The 12,264-nt window shown below is 33.7% G+C and overlaps 1 protein-coding gene across 2 annotated transcripts in view; it reads left to right on the top strand.

Moving 5' to 3' along the window:
* Positions 1-12,264, top strand: part of LOC127868247 (uncharacterized) — a 235,629-nt gene that overhangs the window by 142,592 nt on the left and 80,773 nt on the right. Inside the window, exon 1 of one of the 2 annotated variants that reach the window (XM_052409879.1) lies at positions 454-922. The exons of the other annotated variant lie outside the window; for it this stretch is intronic. Coding sequence (XP_052265839.1) covers positions 615-922 — 308 coding nt within the window. The 5' untranslated portion in view covers positions 454-614. Of the gene's footprint in view, positions 1-453; positions 923-12,264 lie in introns of those variants that run through there. 2 annotated transcript variants of the gene reach the window in all.

Genomic DNA, 12,264 nt, shown 5'->3' with positions numbered 1-12,264 from the left:
CATTATATATATCTATAATCACAATATATAAATACATAATTCAAATATATACTTATAAAGCATAAATATATAAAGATATAATTTTCTTATATATAGATAAAATTTAAAAATTTACAGATACAAATGTATTATACACAGATAATCTTCATATCTGCATATTTTTACATTTCATCTATACATAAGAAAATTAAATGTTTATATATTAATGCTTTATCTGTATATATTCAAATTATGTATGTATATATTGTGATTATGCATATATGTAATGGTTACATGCATTCATGCACAGTCAGATTGACGTATTATCACAAGTTTTGTTATAATAAGACAGTGAAGGCGTTCCATAGTTCTTCTTAGAAGTTTAAAGTAAGCAATACTCCCATGAGCCTATAAACTCGTGACAGTATATATAGTAACACTGCTATCATACTGAACTACATTCAAAGGTTTATATGGTTTTAGTTCAGTTGGATGTTCCTTACAGCTTAACTGTATTTAATAACATTAAAAGTGTGTGTGTTCTGGGATATTAATTGTAAGAAATATACTTTAACATTAATATATCTATTGATTTAATGTAATAAAATCTTATTTGTTGAACTTTTATAATCAAAATGGCGGCTAAATATTATTGTTGTACAATCTGCGAGGAAGAGCGGTCTGTAGAAATAGATGCAGATTTTTACTGTAAAACATGTCTTAAATACTTCTGCAGAAGATGTATAAACTCCCACAGAAAGCATGGTTGGTTGTTTTTCAAAAAATCTCCTTATGGAAAGGATAAAATAATGAAGTGGCCACTTTCTAAGAAGATGGAGACTTCTCTTTTAACATGCGCCATACACAAGGGTGAACAATTAACAATGTACTGCCCAGACCACAGTCAGCTGTGCTGCTCTAGATGTGTTGAGCTTAATCACAGGTAGCGTATTATTACTTATTTTATATCAGTGTAAATTATTGCATTGTATTATGCTATTACCATCATCCATTTTAATGTGTTTGGATTATTGTTATAAGTTATATAAGTATTTGCAAGTCATTACATGTGTGCAATTTGTTGCTCAGCTTTCATTTGTTAATGTGTGTTTGTTACAAAATAACACTTCAATTGATCAAGTATATGGATTATAAGACACTGGCCATATTTTAGCAAAAACAACACGTGTAGTGTAAACATTCTTTTCCTGAAATGTTTAAATAAGTCTTTCTTTATTGTTTCAAGGCAAACTGCTCAATGTAATAATCATGCTGGATCCTATAAGCTGTGACAATCAACAGTCAATAAACAGTAAATTCCTCCTTAATAATTTATTTACTTCCATGCGGCAAAGCGAGCTTTGTTTCAAAAATGCATTGAAACAACCTGCCTTTATAATGCCTGATGTATTTATGCCTTTACCCTATCTATTATGAAGGATAGGTCACACTTGATGGCTGAATGTTTGAGCCCCCATTTTTAACTCACTTGAGCTTGACCTGCTTATGGTGAGTTTTTCTCAGTCTGATCTCTTTATATTGGTTGGTCGTTGTCTGTCAATCTGTCATCAACAATTAGCTTATGAAAACTATAGAAGCGCCACATGTATTGCCCGATATTCATGGAAGTTTGTAAGAACAGGAATTTATATTGCCTACAATATCGATCATAAACCTGATTATAAAATTTTAAATGATACAGATATCAATTTATGTGGTTGTAATAGCAATAGTAATGTATAATAATGATCATTTTCATTTGCACCGTTATTATCTTGGCTGTCAATGTCCATGCGTGAAAAAGGCTGGTTGTCAGTTTAGGCCGTATTGAACGTATCTGACATATTTGACATGCGCGCTAAGCGTAGCTTACGTAAACAAGTATCAGTTACTTTGGTTGGAATATGTTTTTAGCTTATCTATTTAAAAAAAAAAAAATGAGCTATTGTCATCACCTCGGCGTCGGCGTTTGTGTCGGCGTCGGCGTCCGGTTAAGTTTTGCGTTTAGGTCCACTTTTCTCAGAAAGTATCAATGCTATTGCATTCAAACTTGGTACACTTACTTATTATCATGAGGGGACTGGGCAGGCGAAGTTAGATAACTCTGGCGTGCATTTTGACAGAATTATGTGCCCTTTTTATACTTATTGAAAATTGAAAATTTGGTTAAGTTTTGTGTTTAGGTCCACTTTATTACTACAGTATCAAAGCTATTGCTTTCAAACTTGCAACACTTATTAACTGTCATAAGGGGACTGTGCAGGCTAAGTTATGTAACTCTAATGTTTTGGTCCACTTTACCCCTAAAGTATCATAGATATTGCTTTCATACTTGGAACACTCGCAAACTATCATAAGGGTACAGTAAAAGGACAAGTTGCATAACTCTGGTTGTCATTTTTACGGAATTATGGCCCTTTTTTGACTTAGTAACTTTGAATATATGGTTAAATTTTGTGTTTCGATCCACTTTTCTTCTAAAGTATCAAGGCTATTGCTTTCAAACGCCAAATACTTTCATGCTATCATGAGGTTACTGTACCTGGCAAGTTGAATTTTACCTTGACCTTTAAATGACCTTGACTCTCAAGGTCAAATAATTAAATTTTGCTAAAATTGCCATAACTTCTTTATTTATGATTAGATTTGATTGATACTTTGACAAAACTACTCTTACCTGACATACCACAATAGACTCCACCCAAACCATCCCCTGTGCCCTCCCCCCCCCCCCCCCCCCCCCGAATTATGACCACCACACCCTCACAATACTGTGAAACCATTTATTTTCGACAGCACAAAATTTCGTCATTTTTATAACAATGACGATTTCGTCAGCACTTAAATTCGCCGATTTCTGATTTTAAATTTTAAACAAAATGCGTCAGTCAACATCCGATTTGTGTGTAATACATATTCGCGATCAATCGCAGTTGCGAAAAATCTTACGAATGCGGGAACACACTTGAGAATCACTGCAGGAGGTGGTGCCTGTTTGTCGCATGCCAATAAACTAGTCTTTTGTTATCAAGGGACAGTAATGGACCCTCTTAATGTATGCCATTCACACGTTCATTGTTATGATTAGCGGACAAGTGGGATCGAATAACCGTTAACGAGTGTTTGTAACAACGAAGCCAATTGCCCATTAGTCTTTTTCTATTATTATAATTGCCATACTGATAACAATCGTTATTCTAGTTGGTATGATTTTTATTAAAATGCTGTCAATACCGTTTTAAAACTGTTTGTGTTATACGAAAGAGGTTCCAGTTTGTTAAGTGTTTTTTTTTCAAATAATTTTTTTTTTTTATTCTGATATCAACATTAAAATTATAAACTCTATCTGTGTGTTTGTTCTTAAAAAGTAAACTACCGGTATATAAATCAATAATGTCAATAATTTTAAAATAAATAAATTGATACATTTAAAATAGTAATAAGTGTGGTTAAACGCAAACAATCAAACAACAAACAGCAATTAAAATATTCTTTATTTATTTGTGATAAATACGCATGTTGATCACACATCGTCATCTTTTCATTTGGTTTCTTGTCTTTCATCGACATTCACTGCGTGATGGCTAATATGCAACACCCCTGAAAAACATAATGCACCTAATGGGTAATAAAGTTATAAACAATTAGCGCTAATTCATTACCATTCTACATAAACGAAGTCAACGCATTTGATACAACTGTACTGCACACGCATTTTAAAGAAGTATAACATGTCAGTTAAGTACCGTGTGTAATCTACATCCCTTTGTGTCAAAACCAGATTAATCTTGATTACGAAACAGCAGTGAACGTGTGCATGGATTATGGTGGAAGTTAATGCCTCATGTCTACGGTTAAGTTTTAAAATAATGTTCAACTCAGTGTTTGTTTTTGTTCAAACATAGAGCATGATTGTTCGTTAGGATCTTAAATTCGCCGATCGGTCGACTGACGAAATTTATGAAAATTAATGCCTGACGATTAATAATGGTTTCACAGTAATTAACCCCCCCCCCACCCCAACCCCCATTTTTTTTTTGAAATGGTTAAAAAACACAAATATTTATTTTTATTATTTTATGTTTGAAAAACCATCGCCCCCAAGAATACCCCCCCTTCCCCCCACGCGAATTTTTTTTTTTTGCATTTTTTTCTTTCGCATTTTTGGAAGATAATGTAATAAATGTCCACACCCCCACACTATACACCCCCCTTCACTCCATCCCTCCCTCCTTTGTGATTAAAATTGAGAGTCCCTTCACTTTTAAAAAGAAAATAGATGAGCGGTCTGCACCCGCAAGGCGGTGCTCTTGTTACATGTAAGATATTACTAATGCGTGATTCCCGTTTATATTTAACATTCTGTTAACATTCTTTGAACATTTAAAAAGAATATGTTTTAACTTAACAAGACTAGTACCATGTATGACGTGTATTATTATTTAACATCAGATACAAATGTGTGACCTTGAAATTAATAGCTTTTTAATCATTTACCATTTTATATTATAAACACCTTGATCCCAGCAATGATACCAAGTTATTTTACTATTATATTCTGTCGCCAGTAGGTCCTGTAAAAAAAAGAGGAGGTCCTGTATTTGTAACCATTTTACAGGACCTACCCTCCTGTAAAAATTTGCCTAGTTTGGATTTGACTGCTGCCAGGGGGCGGGGCATTTTTCCTTATATGGCTATAGTAAAATCTTATTAACACTCTAGAGTCAACATTTATTTTCCGATCTTCATGAAACTTGCTCAGAAGATTTTTTCCAATGATATCTTGGATGAGTTCAAAAATGATAAAATTTGCTTGAAAAACATGGCTGCCAAGGGGCGGGGCTTTTTTCCTTATATGGCTATATATGGCTATAATAAAATCTTGTTAACACTCTAGAGGCCACATTTATTGTCCACTCTTCATGAAACTTGGTCAGAAGATATATCCCAATAATATCTTGAAAAAGATCGAAAGTGATGCCGGTTGGTTGAAAAACATGGCCGCCATGGGGTGGGGCATTTTTCCTTATATGGCTATAGTAAAACCTTGTTAACACTCTAGAGGCCACATTTATTTTCCTATCTTCATTAAAATTGGTCAGAAAATTTGTCCCAATGATATCTTGTATGAGTTTGAAAATGGTAAGCTTTGCATGAACTACATGGCTGTCAAGAGGCGGGGCATTTTTCCTTATATGGCTTTATGGCTATAGTAAAATCTTGTTAACACTCTAGAGGCCACATTTATTGTCCAATCTTCAAGAAACTTGGTCAGAAGATTCATCTTAATAATATATTTGAAGAGTAAAAAAAATGATGCCCTTTGGTTGAAAAACATGGCCGCCAGATGGCGGGGCTTTTTTCCTTATATGGCTATAGTAAAACCTTGTTAACCCTTTCCCTGATTGATGCGTATATTCCCAAGTCTATTGATTCCCCAATACATGCGTTTTATACCGTCTCTATCGATTACCGCATACATGCGAATTTTTTCGTCTCTTTCCATTACCTGATAATCCCGTACATTCCCAATGTCCATTTTCAAATGCAAATTCTGATTGATATTGACGACAAAAGTGCTCAAGAAAAGTCATAAACACAAACATCGGACATTTTTCTAAAGTATTTAATGAATTTCGGCATAATGTTAAGATTTGATGAAATAGGTGTCCAATCGGGACAAGGGTATTCAAACACGCGTTGTGGTGTGGGCGCATCATGTACAGTTAATGTTCTGTTACAAATTGTAGCCAGAAATAATTACATGTATATGCCCATGCTATTTTCATGTCAAGTCTTTGTTTGGACAAAAAGCGCGCAAAAATAGACGTAGGTGTATTTATTTATAAACAAAAACTGTGTAGCGCAGACAACAACGTAAAAGCTTCGTATTAAATTTCCATTTAAGTATCGGGGTATCTTGCAAATGATTTTGACATTTCCCTTAATAGAATAAAAGTAAAAGACGCTGTATCATTATCATCTTTTAGTTCGTTAAATATTACAACAATTATTGTACTGTATCTGATTGCACACAAAGTGCCGTGTACAGTTCATATTCTTTTACAAGGACGTCATCTATATTTAGCTTTTATGCAACATGTATAAGTCATTTTCTGGAAATTGGGAGAGCTAGATGAGCTGCTGAAGCAGCATCGTCAAAAATACACCTAACAAAAGTATTATCTCAAAAATGAAAAAATGCAAACATGGTTTGATATATATGTTTATAATAAGATTCATGCGCATATTTTGCTTAATTATAATTATCTCTTAATACAGTTTTACTGTTATTGCATGTTATTAAAATGGACGATATTCAAAGGTAAACATATTAAATATACTTATAGATTTTAGTTGAATACACCACTAACACTCAAGTTTGTACGGATGTGTTTATATGTGTAAAAATATTCCCCAAACTGAAATTTAACTTTATTTATCAAATTGGTGTTTTACATTTTTTTGGCCCCTTGACTTAAGCATTTATTCACATGCCATTTGTGAATATACTTTGCCATGACTTTATGCCCTCCTGGGTAAAACACTTTTAATTGAGGGGGGTGAAATAAACAACTGCCATTGAAATGTGTGCGTCCAGCAGACCTGTCTTTTTTAAAATTTTGACTGGACTTTGACCTGTCAAACTGTAATTATCTCACAAATGCCGGTCCAAATACATTACAGCTTAGTTTCTTAACAAGATATTCAAAAATCCTATTATTAAATGATACACATATCTATTTGTGTGGCTGTTATTGCAATTGTAATTTCTATTTATTATCGTTGTCAATCGCACCGTCATGACCTTGATTACTGCAATGAAACCAGATTATTTTCCAACTATATTCTGTAGCAGGTAGGTTATGTACAAAGTTTTCTGAACCTACTGTCCTGTATAAAGCAAAATGTGACTTAAATTGATAACTAAAATTACCAGTATCATCAGTATGCCAGTTTTGCCATGTCAAGCTGTCGAGATCCAGAAAGTGCTTCATTCACATTGAATATATCCTTCGAATTCCATTTATTGTTGCATTACTAAATAGCGAAACAAGCCGATTTAAGTTGTAAGAAAGTTTTGACACAAGTGTTATAAAGTCTCTCATGGGCTAAGCCATTGTTGTAGAAAGTGATCCATTCACATCGAATATATCCTTCGAATTCCATCCATTGTTGTCATTAGCGTAATTTTAGTGAATAAATAATTCATTTATCATAAATGACAGCTTCTAAATAGCAAAACAAGCCAATTTATGCTGTAAGAAAGTTTTGAATCGAGACTCTCATGGGGGCGGCCATTGTTGAATGTTGAAACACGAACGACAACTCTGCTAGGAGAATCAAATGCCCAAGGGAAGTAACTGAAAAATCGAGTTATCTCAATCGGACTGGCTCGGTCTTTTACATAGGTCGCCATTGTGTAGAATTTTTTGATGGTTATCATACCTTAGACGTTCCAGCATTGTCAAAAATGGCAAAATCAACAGATTATACCCGTCTGTAGATCTGCCGTGGAATCATATGGAATTCTATGGAAATCGTTAGATGGAATTCCGTGGAGTTTTGGCACTAACTTTCCGTCCGATTCCATGCAATCAATGGAAAAGTAAAAAAAAAACAGAAGAGGGACTTGATATGGGATGGAATTCCAAAAAATGCTGTGGAATTCCATAGAATTCCATGGCATTCCATATAATGCCGTGGAATTCCATAGAATTATATGGAATTCCGTGAAAAGCTATGGAATTTAATAAAAAGCTGGAATAAAATAGAAAAAAACAGATTATAGATCAAAGGCATTTTATTGATTTTGAAAAACAAATGTGAATGTAACTAAAGGTTTCATCATAGAAGTTAAACAAGAACAAGATCTGGCATCAATCATTAACCACACACATGCAGTCACAGTACATATTCAAAGATGAGTGGTTTTACATTTTCATTAAGTACCAACTCTCTTAACCACAGGCATGCATGCACACATTCAAAAACACATCCATAAACATGCACGCATATACAGGTGAGAAAAGAAAAACTTATAAAAGGCACAATATAAAACATAGAAGTAGAATGTTACATTTCTCTTATGACAAGTATATACTTCCTTTCTCACATATGTTCATAAACACACACAATTACATGCACACACACATCACGCACAATTGTTCTAGAGTTTTTTCTCATAAATTTTAACGTTCAACAACTGTTCCTTATTAATTCTAGAACACTTTCAGTATGATAACAGAAGTTCAGTTCTAGTTGATGTGTTCCAGTACAATTCTAGAAAAGTTCCGAAGGTTAACTTCAAATATTTAAGTCTGAAACCAACTTTCTAGAAAACAAATTCCCATGCAGACAGCCAGTATAGTACTGAGCATAGTTAATAATAATACATAACAAATGAACAACTGTTGTAAATTTGTTATTTATTATACTATGCTCAGTACTGTTGAACACGTACTTTATTCAATTATCCAAGTTTCAAATTCCTAAATTAAAAAAAACAAACAAATAAATTAGGACAAAAAACAAACACAAAATACAATTCACAAAATAAATAACTGGTCTTTTTTATACAAGAAGTAACCAAAATAAAACATGTCACCAGCCACAGACTGCCAGGCTTAACACAGAGGCTAGTTTTTAGCATAGGTGCTTGCACCTATGCTTAAGGTATATACCACATTTTGAAAATCCACATCGGTCGGTTAACCTTTCTGAAGCCTTACCTGATCAAAAATCAGACGAAATATCTATTTAATTTAGCATATGGTAATTCTTACAATTTTTTGGGGGGAAACGTTTTTCTAACGTTTTCTTCCAAGAATATTACTGACACCGTTTTTAGTGAATTTTTCTAAGACCGTTTTATGTCAAAAAATCTTCTTATAACCTAGAACAAATTTCGTTCGTAAAACAATTCTGTTCTTGTTGATAGTGACCTCACACCTAATTTAGATCTATATGGGATCCCAATTTCTATTTCCTTCGTTTACTGTTCTGTGAGAGGTCAAATGTTTACATAACTGAATTAATAAGGCCCTGGTTAAAGTATATGGAACATTTCATCGGTTAATTATAAATAGAAATTAAAACATATTCTCAGCAGGAAGTGGGGCATAAAGCACTTTTATTCTTTGAAAATGTGTAAAAAATGGCGGAGTACGATGAATGTTTTCTGATTTATGACATGGATTCTGACGTGCCTTTCTATGGATTTGATGAAGTAGAGTTTAAAAGTAAGAGATGTGTTAATTGAAGTTAAAATGTTTTACTTTGAGCCAGAAATTTACGTTACGAGTAGAGTTAACGGTTTAAATGTGGCATCGGATTTAATGGATTCGCGTGAATTCTGGACGAGTGCTGTGTCTGTAAAATATTAAATGGAAAGCTGTAAATGTATCAAGTCGGAAAAGAAAACGGATGGTTGCATAATGGTATGCGTGAAATAATGTAATTCTACGTATTTATTTTCATAGTTATGTCATTTTGTAACCATTCACATTCGTCACTATTTGGAATTCCCGTTTCTAAAAATAGAGCATTTTGTTAACAAGGGGGGCGACTCGTGATGTCAGCAATCGTTAAGGCTACAATATACTAAATAATCGAGTCATGAAGGGCTGTACTTTCTAAACAAATCATCATATTTTCCTCGAAGGCATGTTGTACACTTTGTTCTGGTTTTATCGTTTGGAGATATTGATAGGGGAAGCATAGGTGTTCACTACTTAATCCCTGAAATAGGATAAAGTTGGAGATTAAAGTAAAAAATGGCACTGCAAAAGGTTACAATCCACTAGAAAACGGCCGAAAAAGGCGCAAAAACAGTCGATTTTGATTTGAGTCGAATTTGTTTTTGGTTTGAACATGACAAATCTTTTTTATTGCTTAAATCGATTCAGCTAAGAATGCCCGTCAAGAAAAGGTATGGTTATGGGGGTCTCTTTGTGCAAAATGTTGTATTTATTTTCGCTCAAAGTTGTCGCTTTTACATCGAAACATATAAGGAAACTATTTAGTATATTTTGACCTAAACATTTACTTCAGCAGCATCTTCCCTGTATCTTGCAACTATGCTTTCAGCGCCATCGGCGCTCTCGTTAAAAATGTTTGTCCAAGTCTACCACTGCCATTTTCCTTTTCTTCTGAGACTATTGAACACCAGTCACTGCCTCTGGATCCTTTTTGGTATGAGGTACATTGTATACTGCTCACATGTGCTCTACAGAATAAAAAATCATAAAAATGTCTAAAGCAAAGAGTTATTTACATTCAAACTATAACGAGAGATCGCAAAGCAATATGGTCCCCTACCTGTTAAACTTCACTATTTTAAGTTTGTTAAATATATTTGTTGTCATAGCAACCAGAATTCTTGCATTATAAACAACATGAAATGACGTGCAAAATGTCCTTATTGTCATCTGTTCAAGTTTCATGAAAAAATACTTAGAACTTTTAAAGTTATCCCAGGATCCAGAAAAGTGTAACTGACTTAGACCAATATATTGAATTCCAAAAAGACAAAATACTTTCAGGTGGTTAACATTAAATAACTTATCTAGCCCAGGGCATGACAATATTTACCATGAATGTGTGGCCCTGTAAGTCCTCTAGGTAAATGCGCTTAAAGAGCCGCTTTGCTTTTGGATTATTTCCCTGCCAAACTCTGCAGTATCTTCCATCAACTGGTCAATGGTAATTAAAGCACATAATGAAAATGTATAGGGAACGTAATTCATGAATTGTTTTAAATATTAAGTTGTTAAATGGTCTTTAGAAAGAGAACTAAAAACAAAGTTAAGCACTAAGCATAACTTAATTTGTTGGTATGATTAGTACAAATTTATTATTGCTATAATTAGAATGATGTGTAATTCTATTGGTATGAAAATGCACACTCAGATACCTAAAAACCAATTCCATTGGTTTAATTTTTTATTTACAAGCAAAAACGTTGAATTGATATCCCCGTCAATATGCTTCTGGACACATAAGTATTATATTTGACACTCAAACAAGCATTTTTAAAAGATACAAAGGGCCATAACCCCGTTTTTAACAGATGGTGTACAATTCCTTTTGGCGTGCATCAGCCTCTTATCCATATATATACTCAAACCAGGTTTCAATGAAATCCGCCAAAGCACTTCCAGGATATGGCCTTGGACACACAAAAAAGTATTTTTTCAAGATACAAAGGGCCATAACTCTGTTATTAACTAATGGTGTACAATGCCATTTGGCATGCATCATCCTCTTATCCATATACATACTCATACCAAGTTTCAGTGAAATCTGCCAAAGCACTTCCAAGATATGGCTACGGACGGATGGAAAGACGGACAGACGGAAGGATTGAAGGACGGACAGACAACGCCAAAACAATATCCCTCCGCCTATTGCGGGGGATAATAATAAACATCAACACCATTAATGAGCATTGAGCCCTCAACATGCACAGTACAAAACTTCCTTAAGCTCAGTTCCATAACCTTGCATGATAAAATTCCGATACTACATTTAACGTTATTAATTTCTCCACATAGGTCTTATTACTTCCTTTTTCAACCTGCAAACTCCACTAAGTGAAAATTTGGGTGACAGCTGCTTTTAAACTAATATTTGCCATACTAAAACTTCAAATATCACATAAAAAGGTCTACAATAATGTCATAAGAAGATTTAATTTAAAGGAATATTTAGAAATAATAAAAATCACAAACCTTCAGTAACTGTTGTTGTTCTATTCCTAGACAGACTGCTCAAACACTGTATGCATCACTCTTTAGCAATATTTCATGTCACTTTCCAAATGATATAAATACATAAGTATTTTAAGAAAGTGTTTTTAATGGAAAAACTAATGAACTCTTCTGTTTGTTAAATTTCTTTAACTTTATTTTAACAAGTTAAACCAGTACATTGTCCACCATGTTTCATGTTTCAATCTAACAGGTAAACTTTCTGTATTTGAATTCAGCCAATTAGAAAAGGCTGTTATATCTTATAACCAATAGATTTGCAGCAAACATACCCAACATCTGATGTACAACACATGCTTGGCTTATCAGATAGATTGTTATTTGACAACCTGGACTGGCTGAGTTTGATATTGAGAAAAAACAGTGTGTATACCACTTGGACAGGGTTAAGGAATTTAAACTTGTAGAAATTGCTTTGAAAGTAACAACTACTCCTACTTCTGCACAACTACTACTTTAATTACTACAGCATCAACAACACCACCACCAACAACAACAGCAACAATAACAGCAG

Source organism: Dreissena polymorpha, chromosome 2 (genome assembly GCF_020536995.1).
Source record: "Dreissena polymorpha isolate Duluth1 chromosome 2, UMN_Dpol_1.0, whole genome shotgun sequence".
NCBI classification, from domain to species: Eukaryota; Metazoa; Mollusca; class Bivalvia; order Myida; family Dreissenidae; genus Dreissena; species Dreissena polymorpha.
Note: the sequence above shows the minus strand (reverse complement) of the source record. Positions and strands in the feature narration are given on the sequence as shown.